The following is a 20,430-nucleotide window of genomic DNA, read 5'->3' as shown; positions in this document are numbered from 1 at the left end:
AACCGCCGTTTCCCACCTATTGAATGGCAGTGCTCCGTCCGGCGGACCGCGATGATCAGATAATGATTTGTATGATAGGGCAGAGCGTTGATGGATGAGGCGAACTTGTTTCAAGTCCGATACGAGACAATTAATGCCACTAAACAGCGCTAGGGCGAGGTGCGACTGCGGTGTTCAGGGAGAAAAGTGGGAGTCGCCAACGATCTTCGCCTCTTCGCTTACGTATATCGGCTGCCCGATCCCGCTAGCGACGCAGAGTCTGACCAAAGTAGCAATATCCACGCGTTTTAGTCCCAGGTACCTACTATCCGAACCTCCCTAACGACTATCTTGCTCAATGGAGTTAATGTACCAAGGATCAGAGTAGATTAGAATACTGTTAATATCTGCCACTATATCTTCCTCAGTTATCAGCTAGTATCAGTTGGAAAAAAAGGGAGAACAGGCTGTCAATTGACGCTCCCCTATCGCCTCCCATCTCTGATAATTGACAACCCAGAAAAGGACAGCGTGCCATTGTTCGTCAGTCAATCCATTGAAGGGTCCAGCGGATACTCCAAGTCTTTGTTGGAGTTACGCGGGTACGTAATGGCCCAGCGACTGCACACGGTAAGTGGAGGAAAACCATCCGAGTTGTGTCTATGATTTTATCCTGGGTAGGGGAACTAAGTTCGGAGCCGAGTTTATCCATCCACGGCTAGCGAAAGCGCTACTAATAATAAATTGGAGGCCGAGAGGACCCTGAAAGGCCAAGCAATCTGCTTGGGTTTGGCATGGGTGCTATAGTGCTGGCTAAGTGCATAGTTTGCATGCATGTCACCATTCCATACTTTGATTGTAGATATATTATATAACATATATAAATTAATTTAAACAATAGATAAACAAAGTCGCGCATCCCCTCTTTTCTCCATTAGAAACGGAGAAACTCAAGTTCATTACTTTAGAACACATGCCTGATCCAAGTAGAGTGAGTGCCCCCTCCCAGTCGAACTGGACAAGTGGACTTTTCGACGAGACTAGTAAAAGCACTCATGCCATCATCAGCAACAGCAACAGCAGTAGTGGCAGTGGCAGTGATGTCTTGTCATCATACGATTCTGGAAGTACCTCCGACTGCGACCTTGCAAATTCCCATTTGAGTCGGTTTCCATTCGACTGCGATCGACTGCAAACGCAATCCCTTACTGAGAAAAACCACTACATTCGGCCAGGCCAAGCCCACTGGCTACACTAGGATTGCAGATGTGATCCTTAAATCAAACCTTGGCCTGGAAGAGGCCCACATGATTTCTGACAGATTCGGTCTCGCTCCCTCTGCCTCCCAAGGCGGAGTATATTTCCAGGGTACATGCAGGTACGAGGTGAGCATGGATGTGGATGTGGGCTGTACAGCAAGGTGTGGGTGTGGATGGGCTGAGAAATAGCCGCTATGACTGACTGACTGACGCGGGCGCGCTGCTGCTCTTTTTCTACTACAGTTGTTTGGTTGCGTACCCGTAGCAGGAGGAACCATTCTAGAATTAGGCGAGAGACAGAGCATTTGCTAAATATCACCTAGTTCAGTGGAATCCAGTTCGAGCGAGATCAGAGGGTGAGAGAGGGGGTAAGTAAAAGAGAGAGAGAGTGAAGAAAAAAACTAATTTTCTTTTTTTCTATAAAACAGAATAAAATAAAATATAGAAAAAAAAAAAAAAAGGAAAAGAAGAGAAACAAAAAAAATTTTTTTTAAATGAAGCCCCATGTTCATCCTCATTAACTCATCTATGGAAACACCAGTGGGATTGCTGGAATGTGCAAGTCAGGATGACGATGATTAGGCCCCTGCCCCATGCCCTGCGGCGGCTCACCAATCAACAGCGTGTCCACTTGGAGAGGATGACGACTCCAGGGCTTCTCGAAGCTCAGCAAACTTCGAGTCTCTGTTTCACCTCGCCACTAGTCCCTTTCGGGTGATCTTGCGACCGGACGAATTCCTTCGTCTTCGCCCGGAGGGGAAAGTCCCTCGCGCTGGGGCGCTGCTGGTTGGCTGCAGTCTCCGGCCAGACCCATGCGGCCGCCCAATCGATCGCGGCCGTCACCCTGGCCCCAACGAGGAGTTAAATTTAAAACCACGCTCTTCAGATTCTCAGTGGATGAGAGCCGGGATCCAGATTCCCCAGTTCTTCAAATGATTGACAGGTCTCAGCTATCAGCGTGTGTCTTTCCCATCCCCCCATCCTCTCTCACTTACTCCCCCCCCCTCTATACTAAGCCCAATGGGGGAGGGAAGAACGCATACCTCCATGGAAACCCCACCCCCCACTACTACTAGACTACTAATAGAAGTGAAGTTGAAGTGAAGTAGCCTAGACTAGACTAGCCTTGACTTGGACGTGGTCTGGTTACAGGCGTCTGTCACAGACCTCTGGGACCACGGACGAAGACGGTGGGTGAAGTTGGGAGGAACCAGCCGGGGCGGTGCGAGGGATCAGGGGTATCTTTTTCCTTTGCCCGCACCGACCGACCGACACCTATCTAAGAGGCAAAAGTAATGGAGTAAGTAACTACTACTAGGTAGGTCCCCATGCACGATGCACACGCATGCTCCGGATGGTATGATAATGATTGGCGTATTTTCTGTCGTCGGCTTCTTGACAACCTCCAAACCCAAGGTACTTCGTTCGTTTCCCTTGCAAAGGTACCAGCCATTTGTCCTGGTCCTTGGGGGGGAAAAAAGGCTGCAATTTGTACCTCCATCAGTTCAGTCATAAGATCACCAATCCCACTTTCTGATGCCAGGAACTAGATGCAGCCCAGCCCAGCCTTTCCCATGGTCTCTGGTCTCCTTCCCTCTTTTCCTCTCCTGGCTCGCCCCGACTCGACTCGACAACCTTAAGATCCCACACAGCCACATTCCATGTGACGGTAATGATCCCTGCTAATATTCTCGAATGCCGCCATCACCCTTTTAAGACACTCGTCAATCTCTGCCTGCCTTGGTAGGTTTGATGAGATGTTTCAATTGGACAGTAATCCATCTTGTCCCTGCGCCTGAAGACTTTCAGGCTGTCTGGGCTGCTGCTGTCTGGGACTGCTTCCCAACCAACTCCCAACCATTAGTATTATGGAGGAATCTCACATCAGGCAAATCAGTATTCAGTTAGGCAGGTACCTCGAAGTTACCAACGAGTAGCTGAAGTAAATAGACGGACTAGTGGTGAGGTCGGCCAGTCGGGCAGTCCGACGCAAAGTCTACTAACTACTACTACTTAGTTACCTAAGGTACAGCCTTCTCTTCGCTATGGTATCATCCTCGGGCATATTAATAGTAAACCAGAGGAGGGGGGGAAATAAGAGGGTACAAAAAATAATTAAAAAAAATAGAATTAAAAAAAAAGGTCTCCATACCCAGGCTGGCGTTTCAGCTTGGGTTAGTAAAGGCTTGCCCACCTGAGGCGAGCTAGTTCTCCGACCTGATTCTTCAGCACTGACAGTACCTTAATACTGGGGGATGGGGGGGAGGAGACACCAATTCTTCCTTCCTTTAAGGAAAGATTTGGTAATAATGGTTCCGAATAATCCACGCATATTAGATTGCTTGATCTGGCTCTTCGTCATCGCCGGCATCATCAGCACTTTGTCTCATACCTCTTCCCCATACAGTTTAACTACTGACTCTGACACTGGGCCTTGTCTGGTTCCTGTGCCTGTCCCTGTTCCTGTTCCTGCTCTTTCTTTCTCTCTCTCTCTCTCTCGCTCTTGTCTCTGTCCCTTTACTCCTTTCTGCTAATTCTCCATTATCCACTTTGCGACTTACTCTCTGCCTTCCTTTTCCTTCCTTAGTCTCTCCCCCCCATGGTATAACCCCCATGGAATTTCAACACCATTGTGCTTGAATCGTTCCAGTAGCCTTTTTATTTTTATTTTATTCCTCCCTCTGTCTCCTTCTCCCTCTCTCTTTTGCACACACATATTTTTTCTTTTACCCATTTAATTTACCGTTTATCCTTAACTTTCTTGTTTTCTTTTCCCTCCCTCTCCATCTCACACTGTGTTTGATTTTTTATTTTTATTTTTTCCCTATTTCCTATTTTACTTTTTTCTCTCTACTACTTTTACCCTCCACCTAATTTGGCTTCCACAGCCCCTTTCTTTGCAGTTCCTTCACGGTCCCCTAAAAAGAAAAAAAAAAAAAAATATTCCAGCTTGGCTGTACAGACAATTCATACATCATACTTACTCCCAAAGGGAGCCCAAGAATAATATTACTTCGCTCCGGGTTTAAAATCTAAATCCCACCGCGCACAAAGTCCCGAGATCCTAGATCCCGAGCAACGATACCACTACTGCAGTGGGCACCCACTACGACGGAAGTAGGTCCTCGGTATTTCCTTTCCTCTTACCAAGTACTACTACTGGCTTCCTTTGCGACTTGACCACCACCACCACTACTTACTACCACCACTACTATTACCACCGTCCTTCCACTCAATTTGACTATCGTCCCTCTTCCACCAACCTTCACCTTCCTTTTCTCGCTTCTTGCCTTTCCTTTAATCGTCCAACGTCCAGTTCAGTCTTCTTCGCATTCACCTATCTATCCGACGTTTCCCCGCTTACTTTCGCTTTCTTGCTTTTCTTATTTCCTGCATTCAGGTTGCTGGTTCCCTACTAAACGATTAATTTCCCTTAAATTGCAGGCCGGGTTACCATTTCCCTCTATCAACAATTTATCCTGTATTGAGAAATTAAACCCTGCGATATCCTCGGGCATTGCTACTCCCTCCTGAAGCCCCGCTCCACGATTAGCAACGACGCGACGAGCCAAATAATTTCCATTCAACCATTTACCGGTGCTTGCGACTCGGTCTGCCCAAATCCATCGATACGATCCGAGTCTCTACGTGGTGGCTACTCACAGTACCCTGCCCGCTAAGGAACGATTGCGGAGGCGCACCGTTGGAACGAAGAATACCTAATACCGACATACCCCCAACAGTCATCGCTATAATTATTTGCGCTTCTGACTCAGTGACGTATTTTTTTTCCTTATTAATTCGGCACTTTTCACAGTCTAGCGCGGCACATTGCATCATCTCGATCCCACAACTTTATTCGGAATACGCTGCGCACTTGGGCGGTTCGAGAAGATCAACTTGCCCATCCTCTTTCTCTGTGTGATTAATGTGCTCTGGGCATACAGTCTTCGTTTTCTCATCACATCTTATATAGGGCTATGCCCGCGGTTGTCGAGGATATCACTCCGATAACAAGATCAGAAGGCACAGTCATGGAATCTTCCACTGCGGATAAGAAGCGCAACAAGCTTGGATATCATCGCACCTCTGTCGCATGTGGTAAGCTCTCGGTTCTCGGTGGTCTCCGTTGGAATACTCATTTCTTATGCGACAGTACACTGTCGGCGGCGAAAGATCCGATGTCTTGTTGCGCCAGACGATGCTCAAGGACGATGCGAGAATTGTATCCGCCTCCGAAAGGAATGCCAGTTCTTCCCTGTCGACCAGCAGCCCCCGATTGAGAAGAAGTCACGTCCCAGTTCTCGTCTAGAAACCGCTTCGACGGACCCGTCGACCGCTTCTTCGTCGCCACCGAATGTGACTGGGGTAGAGCAAGCGGAGCCTTTCTTTACTTACCAACCCATGCCGTTGGGTTCGAATCCGGATGTGGGAGCCTTCAATACTGCGACCTTTCCGAGTAACCCGATGGCACCATTTACTCCAGGTTTGTGGCTCTAACGAGCAGGAGGAATGTTGAATCATGAAGTGTGTTGACCATTGCCTGAAACAGATCGCAGCGTCGGTGCGGACTTTGTAGCGCCTCCTTCTATGGACCCCGGGGTTCCGTGGGACGAGTATACGACCATCACAGACCCTCAAATGTTAGCAGCTATGCCCGCGGGGAAAGCAATGATGAATATGTCTTCGAACGTTTGGGGTGCGACACCCAATCCCATGGCACCGATGCCAACCACTTCGCCCCTGCCAGGAACGCCCACAGTCCCGTCGCAGTCGCAAGGTCTGGCACAAACACCCACGTATGCCATGCAGCCTGATGGGACGGTCTGGCAAGTGCCCCCCCAACGCGCGATGACATTTTCGGCACAACCCGCAGACATGGCAATCCCGTATCCGAACCAAGGTCAATTCGTGCAGCCATCGCCTACAGATCTTAAAAGAAGAATGACCAGCCCGGCCCAGTCTTTCCCCGGAACTCCGATCAACCCCCAGAGTCCTCCTGCAGCGGATCTACAGGCGGTGTCTGTCTCATACCCAGGCCAGCCGGCCGCTATGGGTTTCAACACCTGGCAGGATGTGAACAGCATGTCCCCCATGAGTGTGGTCCAGTACCCGATGTACACGAACGACCCAGCCCAGCAAGCAGGCTTTGGCAGCCCGCCACCGATGGGCCACCCCGGTCCAGGCCAATCCCCGCAATAATGAGCTCGACGAAGAGCGGAGATGACAAGCGCTTCAGAAGGAAAACAAAAAGCATCATCGGATTCGCTATTAAATACCCCGTGCGACGTATTGCATCCTTTTCTTTTTCTCACTTCTTTCCCATATCATTCCATCCCATGCATGCACCTTTACTTTTACCGGCTGGTCATTAGCGGGCGCAGAGGATCTTGGGCGGTATTTTACTCTTCGTTTCTTTCATGAGACCCCATCCCTCTTGATTGAGGCGTCATCTATCTACATGCGCGGCTCAGGGAGCAAGTTCTTTTTAGACTCTTTCGTTGCTCTTCCGGTTTTATTATTCGCCATTTTGCTTTTTCACCTACTGTTCATATTAGCTTTGGATATCCACGGTGGGGTTCATGAGCTACGCATTCGGCCACCAGCGGGACAGGTGTCTGATCATTGGTTTTGAGTGGCGTTACCGGCCTGGTCCTGTCTCATATGCTGATCCTGGCGCTGTCATGCAGCCTGGATCGAAGACTAGTCTGGACCGGCCCGACTCTTATGATTTCGTTTGCTTTGCTTTCGTCCCCTTGCCATGCACCTGGTCACATCACATCCGTCGTCGACGAGTCGATCAACAAGGGCAGACAAAGGGATGGAAGTCAAGTGGCCATGTTTATGCTTTTGCTTGTTGCTTTCTTATTGACATAGACTCCACTATGAGCCACCCTCTACCTCTAGTACCCCTTCATTATGGAATAGAAAACCGGCACATAACTGCCTCTTAGTTCACCGTGGATCCCATACAGCCTTTTGGGTTCCTTTACCCATTCCGTGCGTAAAGCAAGATATCTTTGGCCATGACGCATATAGTAAATGATAACCCTCTTCCTAGGGCTTCCCATGACAATGGCAACAGGCCATGCCGTTTGAGTAGCCGTTATTTCAGTGCCTTGGCCTTCTAGGAGTAGTTGCACTCAGATGATCAAGGTCATTGTTCAGTCACACCAGTCACACCGTTAGAGAAATGTAGGACTAACCAGTAGTAGCTAGAAGAAATCAGAGCGAAAGCAAGAACGGAATCTTCAGTACAAGCAACAGGACTCATTGCTGCGCCTGAGGATCAACTCGTTATATCGTTCTGCACGATCATCTTATTGTACAATTGCTCCACACATCACCTTCTCACATGCAATCATTGCATCCGCCTAATTCTGCAGCCAGTCCTCTTCCATCGCTGAAATTCTTTTTTTTTATACAAGAAACTATAGTGGGAAGACTTGTTCCTCACCGACCATGATACAAGAACAAGCGGATCAGGAGGTCCGCAGTGCACACTGCAGCCAGTCTCCGTCACATGTTTGTGATATAACCCCCCGCCTGGATTGGATTTGTAGCTGGACCCATTTGTCGACGCGCAGTAGCCACAACATTGATTTGTGCGACTGACACCAACAATCCCAGTACCACAACTTCTACGTGAAGTATGTCTTCTCATTGCCATCAAGAACAATTCCTTCAAGACGCCAGCCAGGCCAGAAATGACATCATCGGGGTGACGCGATCTGGACGCACCCCGATTAGGCAGGCACGGGGTGGTCACGAGAGCCCTTTTGTAGAAGAGAGTTACTAGAGAGTCAACTCTCAACTCCTGCCTGCGATTCACTACATACCATCTCCTCATCATTGCAGCACCAACTCTGAACTACATACTGTCTTGCTATCCTGCTGAACTACCGTGAAGATACGTCACAGCCAGATTGCTTTTTTATTTTTTGCTTTTCCCGCACCTTGTCGATAACACCGTAACACTGACAATGTGATTGGAAGATTCCCCGACCCTTGCTAGCTGCAACGGCGATCAGAAGAACAGACAGGATACCTAAGCAATTGCTTGCCGTCCACGGTTTATCCGAACGACAACCCCGGACCAAACGGATCATGGGGCTTAGTTGACTGATAAACACCTTCACAGACGGATCTGCCAATAATAGGGGCATTCTGCAGTATTGCTTATCACCCTGTCGGATTTGCCTGGCGGGTTGAAACCGGAGCAGACCAGGAGAAAGTATATTTGCTCCGAGGTGATAACGATCCTTTGATAAGCTCGGTCGGGGATCGAATTCGATGCGAGTACTACACAGTATCCGGAGCGGAGCCATGCTGGAGGAATACTGTGCCACTGCTCACACTTTTGCTTTGTACCTTCTGCGGGACTTGAGTCTTACCTCTTCAATCACTGATCTTTCAGAAGTGACTGGTATGTGTTGTGTGTGGGTGTGTGGGTATGAGCGTGTGCGCGCCACCGATCGTTCGGTCTGGGGTCCGATAATGCGGAGAGCAACAGCCTCACTTTATTAATATCATCGACGGCACTGATAGCAAGCATTAGCTGGGTCGATAACAGCTGTCATGCTGCAATCTGATTGCCCCTTTGATGATGATTGCAGGCTCAGGGTACCAGGTTCAGAATCCGCGACGTGACGTGTCTGTGCTCTTCTGGCCTTATCTCCAGGCTGTCCGGGCGTCTCGATGGCGACAATATGCATAGTTATCAATATGATTATCGCGACTCCTGGCCGATGGTCGGCGAGAGCCCCTGTTTTGACCGAGGGCGCTCGTCCAGTACAAAATCCGGTGCTGCTCCCATTGGGTTGGGACTTCTGATCTCTTCACCCAGCGACAGGGACTGGAAAGTGAGGGCCTAGTTGACCGCCATTCACCTGTGATGCCTTATCGTGCTCCTGTGGGGGGCTGTATGCGGTTAGTAGAAGCCAGTCAACCCCTTTGGGCGCTGAAGGTCTTTCCCTGGAGCTGTGTGGACCATATATAAACACTGGCAGTCGAAGTGGTCGACACAGACAGTGACTGCTGGCCTTTCAGTTCCTTCTTATTCCTTTGGCATTTTCGTCCCCCTTTTCGTCGTACCCAGCAGACGAGGCTCATGTTTGAGGTCTTTTATTTTCTCACGTTTCACTCAAACCATCGATATATGAGAGAAGCCGTGTGTGTACTGTGGATAAAACTCCAGTTTTAACGCTGACTCTAGTGCCCCATTCTTCCCCCAAACTATCTCCACGCCCTCCCCGTCCCGACCCATCGGTTCATGCTAGCATCTCTTGTATATGTACACACTTACTCGCAACTAGGGACATGCTACTGGAACATGCAGACACTCGTCGATAACGCAGTCATTGCCTTCTTGCATTGCTAGCCGACCCTCCTTTGACGGTCGCATCTGATCTACTCACAGGTTTCTTTCGACCATACCAGTCGGGCTTCATCAGGCAAACCCTCTCGGCATACAACAACCCTCCCATGGACATGCTGGCACGTCTTATCTCCACAGTTCCTGCACTCTTGATGCGGGAAAAACTATCTGCAGGGGTTCAGGCTGTATTGCATTGCCTGAATTTCCGGCACGCCCGCGCCAGCCGCGAGAAAATCGAACCGATCCTAGCGTGGGGGGTGGGAGGAATATGCCGGAAGATGGATGCTTTCGCTATCGACTTTGATCAGATGTAATCTTTTATGCTCATGATTGACATCTCTGATGCATTCCTGATGACTATTATCTGTCTTCCGATTGACGCTGCCTGACAGTGGCGCATGATGCTTCGATCCACTTCTGGACAAAAAAGGAAGGACTTACTGAACCTTCCACAGATTGGGGACAGGCTAGGAGACGAAACTGCGAAAGTGCCGAGGCTGGAGTATGGGGTGAAGACTACCCCAATAGTTAACACGGAATATGGGCCGGATGTCTTCCGGGTACGTTCCGCCTAGTGATGACGTCCCAGATCATCCTTACTATCGACCACGAGGTAGCAGTCGGTCGGTGACGTTGCCTGATTTTGATATTGCATGATGCGAAGAGACCATGCATCTGGTGCTATCCAGGGAATTTGTTCTCTCGCTCGCCCCTTGAAACTAACAATTTAATCATCATATTGTTGCGGTGCCCTAGAACAGGTTTGACTGAGGTGGGCCGGATGCTCGATTTGCCGCACATCAGAGGGAAACTACGAAGTACGGCCATCCCAGACACTCTTAGCGACGGCGTACTTACTTGGGCTGGTTAGCCCAGGCACACATCTGTGCTTCATAAGACCGGTTTCCTGTTCGAGCGTCCCGCCGGAAGTTGGTCGCTGCATCCGGACCAAAAGGGAGCAGTCATACCTCGTTCCATCCAAGGTTTGCGTGGCGTCGACTCAGGAATGTTAGAGATGCAAATTATTGACACTATTGACGATGATTACAGAATATGGGAATGGCTTGGAACGGCCTTTATTGGACGTGTCCGTGGACCATGAGGTAGACAGGCTGGAGATACTGTCGATCGATGGGCATTTTCCGACCAACGGAGTTAAGGTCGGGCGGGTGAGTCAGCCGGATCCGTGCACGGCGCCACTCGCCCGCTTTGCCTTCCTCCCAAGGCTCCTGTCTATTCCCGTCGAACTCTATTGCTTTTGCCACGGCCCCAAAGTACCCCCCTCAAACCAATGACTGGCTGCGCTTGATATTCCCCTTTCACATGCTGGCTGACCTTTACTTGCTTCAGCTTTGTCCTTTTTGTTGGCCAAATATTTTCGTTGGTCTGACCCCAGCTCGGTCATCCTTTTGAAGGTAGGCGACTGGGAGCGGCAACCGTGGCATGCATCCTAAGAGTTACTTCATCGCTTCGAACTGACCCGATTGACGGACGGCCATTGGCCGCGATGACCAAGGCTCATTACATGCTTATCTGCTTATCTGCGACTGTTATCTCCAGGACATCGTGGGTAGCGTGGGAGGCCGTGATTATGGAGCACTAGTGCGGTGGACCTCGCGGTTGTTCCTCCCGTGGGGCCGAAACGTGCTTGAGAACCAGTACAGAAGCAATCAACGACTCATGCTGGCGCGTACAGAAGGGGCAGATTACTGTGGTCACTATCTACTGCCTGTGCAGGCATGCAGTGGCCAAGCGACTGTCCTGTGCTCGCTTGCCCTTTTTTTCAATACACGATCCATCCGGCAGGCAGGACACCCACTTTTTCCGGCCAACGATGATGGCTAACGGTTTCCCTGGACAACCTTGTCCGGGCTTGGCAATATCTCCTACGCTTGGATCTTCAGCCGTGTTATTATTAACTGCTTATTATGACTTGCCACTGCCAGGGGTTTCAATAGTACTGGGAAACGCCTCTTGCACCGTGCTTTTGCCGGGGCAGCGCCCGCACCAGTGTTGCAGTAAATAGGGATGAATACCGAAGAAGAGCCTGATGAGCACTACCGTCATACTTACCGTTGACCAGGGCCCTGGGCTAAAGCCGGTTAATACGACGCGCCAGGACGAGGCTGTGAACCGACTACTGCATCATCATGCACTGCAGCTGCAGGATCGGATAGTTCTGGCCAACGAGTGATCTGGCCCAACTCAGAGGAAGCATGTCGAGCGGACAGGCACAACTGGGGGAGGGGATGGAGAGCTTCATCCTCTGGTTGAATCAGAGAGACAAAGGGCCCCCGCAACCATGGGTGGATCCACATGCATCAAGATGAATCGTGGATTTCTCCCTGATTAATATCTCTGCACCTGGGAGTGGAACAAAGGCAGCTATGAGGCTGTAGGGATTACTCGTAGCAGGCTAGCAGCAGTAGCTAGCCCTGCTGGCATACTGTCTATGCTTACTAGGCGGTGGTTTAGTCGATGCTTGTTACGCGCTTGAAACGCATCTGACCAAACCGTCAATACCGCAGCGGATTACCGGGTCATACGCGGATCGGGTAAGATAGGGTATGGTGGAAGAAAGCCAGCTCCGGTGAGTATCCCGTAGTAGACTACGACTAGGCAGTCTGACGAGGAGGGTTGCCAACTTACGAGGGTCAGTCTCGTACCTGCTTCGGGTTTCCCCCTCGACTGTCTTCTGCTGCCTGCGGCCAATTCTCCATTTTGCGAGATGAGGGTGGAGAGCTGTTCCGACGAAGCTTTGTCCGCGGGCTGGCCGTTGGCTGGCCCCCGGAACCTCCAGAGGGCTGGCCAACACGGCTGCTCAAGTCCACCGTGTCCGCAAGAGGACAGCAACCTTAAATTGGGCTGTCTCGTGTAAGAGGCATGGTCGGTGGCCGGCCATGTGCCTGATGGTGGCCCATGAGTGTCCCCATCTACGCGATGGAGGGAGGACTGGATCACTCGAGGGCTCGGGGGTCGTCCGGGCCAGGCGGACAGCCCGATGGTGGACAGGTCCCGCCCCGCCGCTAGTGTCAGCGTCGAGGACATCGGGACGATGCGCTCGCTCGCTCGCTCGTGGTGGCTGGCCTGTCGTCCTTGTTCCTCCTACGTCCGGAGAACGGGTCCGATGAGCGGAGCAGGCCCTGACCCGTTGCTTAAGTGTGGAAGCGGTCGCGGGCCAGCTACTCAGTCGGGAGGTCCAGAGAGAGGGGTGTACGGTATGCTGTCCTGCAGGAGCGTCCAAGTGGACACGGTCAATTAAACCATCGGGCCGATGGGACAGACCAAGATGGATCATGCATGCAAGCGCACAGTCCAGGCTTAATAGATTTGATTCCAACAAGGTCAGGGTTAAGGTAGTGACTAGGGGAGCGACTATCGTGCGCTCAGATCCCACGATCCCAAGCGATAACAACAGCTTTATATGGCATTTCGGCCGACGATAGGGGGTAAGCTTTTTGGTCAAGCGAAGCATCGGCTGATCCTAATCCCAGTCCATTCCGGCCTGTCAGTCCTTGGAGTGGTGCTTGATTTGATCAATGAATCGCATGGAGCCCAAAGACTGGCATGCGATGGGTCAGAGAGGAATCGATGGTTGGGAAGAGGGCTACGGGGGGGTAAATGAGTGGCACAGGAAACCTAATTCCCGAGGAGGGTCGCGGAGCTCGCTGGCCCGAATACCTGGGACATTTCGTATACATCAGATTCAGCAGCAGGAGCAACAGCAGCAGACTCTCCTACTACGAGGAGTATGCCGGAGTTTTCAGGGCTCGGATTGTTTTACTATAGGCTGGGCATGACTGCGACAAGCCAGCGACGGTCGGCCCTTACGGTCGCTTGGCGGGCGCTGATTGGTGGGGGAATTCAGGCCAATTCCTGGCTCCGAATCAGGATCCGGATCAGTCTGCTGCCTCCATCTTTTTAGTCGCATTTCTCTGCTGGATGGACAGTCTACTAGTCATGATGCGTATGTCTCGGGTCTTGGGGGGGAAGCAAAAAACAGCCTGCGCCTGTGTAGTAGTGAAGATCTCGACCCGTCCTGCGTGTCAGTTAAAAGACGTGACATCCAGACAGGTAGACCAACAAACACACCATCATTCCGAGACGGATGATCAGGGAGGAGAAAGCAGTCTCGAGAGTAAGTATGAGAGAAAGAAGCATGAATGGGTTAATCTAAACGGACGGCGCTACTGCAGCTTTAGTGCTTCGAGAAACGCCAAAAACCCATCCCGACCCGCGCCACTGGCCACGCCCGCCGTCACGGTAATACAAGGGTATTGGACCAAGCTGCAGAGACCCAGCTAGTAAGTACTTTAGTATAGTAGGAGAAACAATGATTCCCAGCGGACAGCAGGGGGGAAAAGGAGGGGCAATGAGTTGGAGGAGGTTGGAGGTCATAATGGGGATTGTATATATATCCTGTATACCATTGTTACTTTAGACTTGTTACTGCTGCCACGAGTTTGAATTGAATTGTTGTTGTTGCCGTGAATCTGTTTTTGAATTTGCCTTTTCCCATCTCGAAATTCGCCAGTCTGCTACGGCGGGAAGCTAAAAATTCCGGCAGAATCCCGGCGGGCAAATCAGCGTGGATGCGCAGGGACGTTCCTCGCGCATTGTGACTGGTTCTTGGGTCACTGAAACTCCAACCCACCCGTGGATGGAGGCAACAGCATCCACCGGCATTTGGCTTCTCGAATGAATGACTGGACTGAAAGAAAGGTTGATTGCTGGGTTATAAGAGGTTCAAAGAAGCAGTAGCTTTCTAGGAAGGTGAGTGAAGTCAGTAAGAGACCGCATGATTCCAGACAATCTCTCTCTCATTCTCTCACCAATTCAATTCCTGCCCCACTTCTTCACAGGAAAAGAAAAAAGAGAGGGGCAAAGTCTTGTTCTTGTTCCTGTTCTTTTTCCTGTGCTTGACTTGACTTGACGGACGGACTGACACTGTCTCTCCTTCTTGTAATAATTAAGGCCCGACCTTGACTGGATTAGACTCGCAGCCTTTCCTCCACTTCCGGTGTCCACTTTCCACTCTCCGGCTCCGTCATCTACTAGGTATCGCATTATTATTCATCTCCACGGCTCTTCCTCTCTCTCTCTCTCTCGCTCGCTCCCTCCCTCTCTCTCATCTTATTCCCTCTCCTCCTCTTATTTCTTCTTCGGGCCCCCTCCCCAGTCTATTTCTTATCTCCCCCCGGCTGGAATCTGTCCCATTTTATCTATTTTTTTTTTTTATACTTTTCTTTTTGATTTACCGTTATTGAGTGCATATTACATTGCCTTTTTCTTTTTTTTATTTCTTCCTTACACCCTCAGCAAATCAGCCTTCCAGCGCGTCATGTGCATCGGGAGGGTCTAGCCCCCCCTCGCCGGTCAGCCATCAGCATCATCATCCTGCATCCTCATCCTCAGTCCTCGCTTACCCATTCCTTTGGATTCGCCTCCGCCCACTTCTTCTGTTCCCCTTCCGACGTCACATCTAGAAGGAACAGAACACCATCTGATCCATTGAGTTTCCATAAAAGGGAATGAGAGGGGGGAATTAAACCCAACATACGAAAAATAAGAAAAGAAATCAGGTATTCAAGCAGAAAGAATTACCCGCCGCGAGATTGCTCGTGGACGGAATAGCTGCAAGGCCAGGGATTCTAAAAGGTACGCACCCTGAATACATGCGCACACCTCTGTTTTTTTTTATTATTATGATTTCTATTGTATCATTATTATTATTTTTATTTCCAATTCCCTCGGACGGATCCCGCCGCAGAAACGGAAGGGGAAAAGAAAAAGAAAAGAAGGAAAAGGAAAAGGAAAAGCCGGGGGGAATGCAGTGCATGCAAGCCACTTGCATCTTGCGAGGAGGGGGGAAGGGATTATCATTATAATTATTATTATTCTGATTTATGATTATTATTATTTCCTGCTGTTACTACTTGCTACCTACTACTAGTTGATCTCACCACTGACCTGCTCCCGATCCTAGCTCCCGTTGTCCTGCTGCTGCTGCCACCACTACTACTTGGCTACTACTGCACCTCGTTTTGACTTTCGACCATCCACCACTACTTTGCGCTTACTGCCAACTTACTTATTTTCGATTCTTTTTATTGTTTCTTTTGGATTTATCTATTTTTCTTTTCTTTTCTTTTCTTCTTCCCTCCCCAAACTTTGGGGGACCGAACCCCTCCCACATACACACCCTCTTGTCTCGCCGCGATCCTCCGAGACAGACAGACAGACAGAACACAGACAGACAGACCCTCAGTCCGTCTATCCATTTGGAGATATCCGATAGATTATTATTGCCCAGGGTTTGGCTGAATCTGGTCGTTTACGGCGGGTAGCCTGGAATTCCTCGTGCTGCGACCACCGGCCAATCGAGCGCGGCGGCCTTAATTGGTGCTGGACTCTCTCTCTCTCTCTCTTCGCTTTCCTTCGCTCTTCCTTTTCCGCCCTTTAATCCGGCCTCCTCTTCTTCCCTCCCTCGCCGCTTATCTTTCGCCGTCGACTCTCTGGTCGTTCGTCCTCCTTCGCCTTTCCCCAGTTTCCCCTCCCTCCCTGCCTATCTCTGGTCCTGCACCTCCCTTATCTTTTCCCTTTTTTTTGATCGCATTTCTTTTCTTTTTTTTTTCACCTCAATTAATTTATTCTCTTTTGGGGGGTTGGTCGACTCTTTCTCTGTCTGCCCGTTACCTTTTTTCTTTTCTCCGCCCTTCTATTTCGTGTGCCCCCTTGAGGGCTTCCTCCAATCAGACCAACCATGTCCGGGTTGACCCTGGGGGGAGGAGGCAGTGGTGGTGTGCGACCGACGCAACCCGCGGCCTTTGCTTCTCTCCAGGATTCCGCCGACGCCGACCGCCGCTCCTCCACCACCACCTCCAACAACCCCCTCCACTTCCCTCCGACTTCCTCTCAACTCTCCGACGATTTCTCCTTTGGCTCCCCAATCAGCCCCGCCGATTCCTCGAATGCTCCCGACAGTCTGCTTCACGATTCCCTTTTTCCGGAATGGAAGGTCGGTACGCCTCGAGCCGGGTTTGATGGGCCCGATGAGATGCAGCGAAAGGACCCTTTAGCGACCCAGATATGGAAGCTGTATTCTAGGACCAAGGCTCAGTTACCCAACCAAGAGCGCATGGAGAACCTGACGTGGCGGATGATGGCAATGAGCTTGAAACGCAAGGAACGGGAACGTGCTCAGCAATCTCGGTAGGTGGAGTGCCTCGTCAACCCTCTCTGTTCCTCTCCCTCACCCCCTGCCGTCGCTCGATGGAATGCTGATCGAACCTCGTGCGTCAATAGTAGTGCCTCCGCTAGAAACAGCGTTTCCGGCCCCAGTGGCATTGCTCAACTACGTCTCACTGATCGCGAGCCGACCGCGGCAAATCCGTCTCTCTCCACCGACCTGACCTCTGATCCTATGAACCTCGACGATTTCATTGTTCCCTTCGAATCTCCGTCCGATCACCCATCTCCTCAACTCACGAAAGGCGAGGCGACGTCGGCAGCCATCCCGATCAAGTCCCGCAAGGACCAGGTGGCTGAGTCCACACCCGTGCCCGCATCGTTCCCCCACCCACCCCAGGACCAGCGAAAGAACAGTGAGTTTGGCTACGTGCCCCGTCGGGTGCGCAAGACGAGCATCGACGACCGCCAGTTCTTCAACCTCCAGGTGCCCACCCGGAAACGCCCGGCCGAGGCGTCGCCCCAGGTGCCGCCCGTGTCGAACGCCATGTTGGCTCAGGATCCGGACTTGTCGGGCGGTGTGCCGGACTACGCCCTGGATGCGTCGTCGGCCTTTGCGTTGCATCATAATAACCATTCTTCGTCCCACCACAACCACACTTCGCCGGGCATGCCGTTTGGTCTGGATACCTACGGCCTGGGTGAAGATCCGATCCTTACTTCCGCCGGTCCCTACCAGACCCAGTTTACTTTCTCTCCCACTGAGTCCCCCATGACGTCAGGCAACCCCTTTGCCAACCTGTATGCGCACACGCCGGTGGCCTCGTCCCTCAACTCGACCGATTTCTTCTCCCCGCCGCAGTCGGGATACCAGTCGACAGCCTCGACGCCGCAGCCCGCGTATGACGGTGAGCATTCGATGTTCTTCGATATGCCGTCGGTGGATGCGCGCACGCAGCGCCGGGTTCCCAACTACGTCTCGCACCGCACGTCGAACCTGTCTGCTTCGCTGCAACCGCGATATATGTTCAACCAGAACCAAGATCAGTCGCACCACACCGGCAACCATTCGTCGTCGATGCACTCGCCGGGCTATCCCATCCCTCAGCCCCAGCACGTTGATCCCACCCAGGTGCTCAACCCCAACGATTTCTCGACCGGGGCTTCTCATGCGGCCATGTTCAGCTTTGGCGCTGATTCGGATAACGAGGACGACGACGGTAACCAGTTCTCCGACCGTGCGGGATTGACGATGCCTGGCGATCTGGATGATGGTGCGGATATGAACGGTGGCATGCAGTGGGATGCTCAGTTCCCTGGGTCCTTCCACTCGCTGCCAGGATTCACCGCACAGCACCGTAAGCATGTGACGATCGGGTCCGCCGACATGATGGACACCCCCAGCGAATGGGCTCAAAGCGGCAGTCTGGGACGCACGCATGGATCGGCCGCCTCGGTCAGCGAGGTGCGCAACCGCGAGCAAGATCCCCGGCGGCAGAAGATTGCGCGTACGACGTCGACGCCTAATACGGCACAGCTGCTGCGGCAGAGCATGAACGCCAACACTTCACACACGTCACCCAACACACCGCCAGAGTCGGGCTTGAGCAGTGCCGTGCCATCTCGGCCGGCCAGTCCGGGTGGCTCGAAGAACGGTGAGCAGAGCAGTGGCCCGACCACATGTACCAACTGCTTCACGCAGACCACCCCGTGTGCGGCGTAATCTGAGGGCCAGCCGCTGTGTAACGCCTGCGGGCTGTTCCTGAAGCTGCACGGGGTGGTGCGGCCACTGTCGCTCAAGACGGACGTGATCAAGAAGCGCAACCGCAGCAGCGCCAACAGCCTGGCGGTGGGCACTTCGCGCGCGTCGAAGAAGTCGGCACGCAAGAACTCGGTGCAGCAGACGACGGTCACCACGCCGACGTCGAGCCGGGCGCAGAGTGGTGCGACGTCGTCGGAGTCGCCGCCCGCGGTGCCGGGTGGCAGTTCGTCGGGCAGAGCCGCAGGCGTGGTCCCCATCGCGGCGGCGCCTCCAAAGGCGAACCCGACGACGAGTTCTCCAGGACAGAGTCGGGGAACCTCGTCCGTGCAGATGGCGCCGAAGCGTCAGCGTCGGCTGGAAAAGGCCACGGACGCGGAGGCAGGCGGCGACGAAGCCAGCAAATCGAGCACGGCGAGCGGAGGACGGTCCAAGGTGGTGCCTCTGGCGCCGGCAATGCCCCCGGCGGCAGCCAATCCGGCCAACCACAGCATTGCAGGCGGGCAAGGAGCCAGCCAAGAGTGGGAATGGCTGACTATGAGTCTGTAAACTTTGTGCAGATGAGTCTGTAAAAGTTTTCTGCGGACAAGTTTCACGGGATGAATCTTTTCTTGTTTCTGATGTTCCACGATAGACATGACCGCGCAGCAAGGAGTTCTCGCTAGACGAGCAGGAGTTGGTAATATGCAAGGGTAATGGTCTGCGCTGGCTGGCGGCAGGTCTAATGAGTGATGCGATTTCGGTTCTTGGGGATGCTTAGGATGCTTAGTACATGTCTAATGAAGGGGATGGACGAGCGGGAGGATTTTATTGTGTGTTTTTGCTTGATACAATCGCGTCTGTCCGGTCCATTCTGCTGTTGCTGCTGTTGCTGCTGCTTGCTTTTCTACTTGTGATGATTTTGTGATTTTGTTATGTTTGTTTGTTCAGAACTCGGACCGGGCAGAAGTGCGCATCTCCTTGTTTAGAGTGATTTAATCTTTTCTGATTTTATCTTTGCTTTCCGCTTGATTGTGATTGTGATTGTGATTGATTGTGATTATGAATAGTTAGGTAGTCTAAAGATGGGTTCAATTTGAACGACATGTCTTCTTTCATTCCTCCGATTATGTAGTTACTCGAACCAGAACCGTATCGCCTGCACAACCCCTATTAAATGGAGACCAATCCCAACGGTGGAATGGTGTCCAGAATATTGGGTGTAGGGGGGTGGTTGGTGTCAATGTGGCGAAGATGGAGTATAGAATGCATTGGTGATGGTGTGGATAGTTTAGGATGGTGGTGATGTTGTGGATAGTTTAGGATGGTGTTTATGATGTAGAAAATGAGGATAACGTGATGTAGACTGTGTTGTGTTGTGTTGGTGTTTACTGGTCTAGAAGGTGCAAGTTGAGGATCAGGTGTACCACATGATAATGTGCAGAGTAAGGGATGTGGTGTAGATGTTGACAGCACCGGTAGATTATGTTTCAGTACTGCGCTAGTACTTCATTAACTGTTAATACGAGAATATCCAGGTTGCTACTATCTTGTCAAGTTCACTGTCATGTATAGAACGCATTGACCAATAACATCAGTTGCATCACATGACACACGTGACCATATAAAAATTCCATCGCTTTCATACAACAACATCAACCACCATACACGCCACAATCACACCATATACAACATATACTCCCTTAATACCCATATACTCATAAAGTACACCCCCCAACCATGGGCTCCAGCTCCAAAAAGAAGAAGGAGAAGCAGAAGGACTTCCAGGTACCCCACCCATCCCATACCCACCACCACCACCGCCAGACCCAACATAACTAACTTCCACCACCAGAAACCCAAGCTCAAAGTCGGCAAAGCCAAAGCCA

The 20,430-nt window shown here is 51.5% G+C and overlaps 10 protein-coding genes across 10 annotated transcripts; 5 read left to right on the top strand and 5 right to left on the bottom strand.

Annotated features, from left to right (window-relative positions):
• Positions 1 to 588: 588 nt before the first annotated feature.
• On the top strand, positions 589 to 1,598 carry An12g09050 (uncharacterized protein; the record flags this gene model as incomplete). Its single annotated transcript, XM_059743635.1, has 4 exons — positions 589 to 609; positions 881 to 970; positions 1,215 to 1,357; positions 1,562 to 1,598. 4 exons carry the CDS (start codon positions 589 to 591, stop codon positions 1,596 to 1,598), a joined length of 291 nt encoding a protein of 96 aa, XP_059604553.1.
• Positions 1,599 to 1,764: 166 nt separating this feature from the next.
• An12g09040 (hypothetical protein) lies at positions 1,765 to 3,641 on the bottom strand (the record flags this gene model as incomplete). Its single annotated transcript, XM_059743633.1, has 8 exons — positions 1,765 to 1,836; positions 1,932 to 2,082; positions 2,389 to 2,487; positions 2,769 to 2,873; positions 3,011 to 3,073; positions 3,155 to 3,234; positions 3,391 to 3,469; positions 3,619 to 3,641. 8 exons carry the CDS (start codon positions 3,639 to 3,641, stop codon positions 1,765 to 1,767), a joined length of 672 nt encoding a protein of 223 aa, XP_059604552.1.
• Positions 3,642 to 3,977: 336 nt separating this feature from the next.
• On the bottom strand, positions 3,978 to 4,985 carry An12g09030 (hypothetical protein; the record flags this gene model as incomplete). The annotated part of the gene is made up of 6 exons (XM_059743632.1): positions 3,978 to 4,031; positions 4,223 to 4,250; positions 4,386 to 4,437; positions 4,502 to 4,533; positions 4,603 to 4,628; positions 4,902 to 4,985. The coding sequence occupies 6 exons, from the start codon at positions 4,983 to 4,985 to the stop codon at positions 3,978 to 3,980; spliced, it is 276 nt and encodes a 91-aa protein (XP_059604551.1).
• Positions 4,986 to 5,272: 287 nt separating this feature from the next.
• Positions 5,273 to 6,440, top strand: An12g09020 (uncharacterized protein; the record flags this gene model as incomplete). Its single annotated transcript, XM_059743631.1, has 3 exons — positions 5,273 to 5,339; positions 5,395 to 5,724; positions 5,791 to 6,440. 3 exons carry the CDS (start codon positions 5,273 to 5,275, stop codon positions 6,438 to 6,440), a joined length of 1,047 nt encoding a protein of 348 aa, XP_059604550.1.
• Positions 6,441 to 7,141: 701 nt separating this feature from the next.
• Positions 7,142 to 8,404, bottom strand: An12g09010 (hypothetical protein; the record flags this gene model as incomplete). Its single annotated transcript, XM_059743630.1, has 5 exons — positions 7,142 to 7,365; positions 7,413 to 7,520; positions 7,594 to 7,612; positions 7,696 to 8,055; positions 8,195 to 8,404. The coding sequence occupies 5 exons, from the start codon at positions 8,402 to 8,404 to the stop codon at positions 7,142 to 7,144; spliced, it is 921 nt and encodes a 306-aa protein (XP_059604549.1).
• Positions 8,405 to 8,564: 160 nt separating this feature from the next.
• On the top strand, positions 8,565 to 10,910 carry An12g09000 (hypothetical protein; the record flags this gene model as incomplete). Its single annotated transcript, XM_059743629.1, has 10 exons — positions 8,565 to 8,664; positions 8,812 to 8,868; positions 8,920 to 9,041; positions 9,091 to 9,204; positions 9,288 to 9,350; positions 9,454 to 9,594; positions 9,678 to 9,925; positions 10,046 to 10,175; positions 10,514 to 10,598; positions 10,666 to 10,910. The coding sequence occupies 10 exons, from the start codon at positions 8,565 to 8,567 to the stop codon at positions 10,908 to 10,910; spliced, it is 1,305 nt and encodes a 434-aa protein (XP_059604548.1).
• Positions 10,911 to 11,717: 807 nt separating this feature from the next.
• On the bottom strand, positions 11,718 to 12,663 carry An12g08990 (hypothetical protein; the record flags this gene model as incomplete). Its single annotated transcript, XM_059743628.1, has 2 exons — positions 11,718 to 11,881; positions 12,282 to 12,663. The coding sequence occupies 2 exons, from the start codon at positions 12,661 to 12,663 to the stop codon at positions 11,718 to 11,720; spliced, it is 546 nt and encodes a 181-aa protein (XP_059604547.1).
• Positions 12,664 to 13,154: 491 nt separating this feature from the next.
• Positions 13,155 to 14,317, top strand: An12g08980 (hypothetical protein; the record flags this gene model as incomplete). The annotated part of the gene is made up of 4 exons (XM_059743627.1): positions 13,155 to 13,364; positions 13,405 to 13,878; positions 13,970 to 14,023; positions 14,216 to 14,317. 4 exons carry the CDS (start codon positions 13,155 to 13,157, stop codon positions 14,315 to 14,317), a joined length of 840 nt encoding a protein of 279 aa, XP_059604546.1.
• Positions 14,318 to 14,795: 478 nt separating this feature from the next.
• On the bottom strand, positions 14,796 to 15,896 carry An12g08970 (hypothetical protein; the record flags this gene model as incomplete). The annotated part of the gene is made up of 5 exons (XM_059743626.1): positions 14,796 to 14,837; positions 15,042 to 15,118; positions 15,220 to 15,302; positions 15,707 to 15,718; positions 15,814 to 15,896. 5 exons carry the CDS (start codon positions 15,894 to 15,896, stop codon positions 14,796 to 14,798), a joined length of 297 nt encoding a protein of 98 aa, XP_059604545.1.
• A 482-nt stretch (positions 15,897 to 16,378) lies between these two features.
• On the top strand, positions 16,379 to 19,111 carry areA (regulator of nitrogen metabolite repression areA-Aspergillus niger [putative sequencing error]; the record flags this gene model as incomplete). Its single annotated transcript, XM_059743625.1, is given in 2 exon segments — positions 16,379 to 16,827; positions 16,921 to 19,111. Coding segments are annotated over 2 exon segments (2,640 nt in total).
• Positions 19,112 to 20,430: the final 1,319 nt, after the last annotated feature.

This window comes from Aspergillus niger (genome assembly GCF_000002855.4).
Source record: "Aspergillus niger supercontig An12".
NCBI classification, from domain to species: domain Eukaryota; kingdom Fungi; phylum Ascomycota; class Eurotiomycetes; order Eurotiales; family Aspergillaceae; genus Aspergillus; species Aspergillus niger.
Note: the sequence above shows the minus strand (reverse complement) of the source record. Positions and strands in the feature narration are given on the sequence as shown.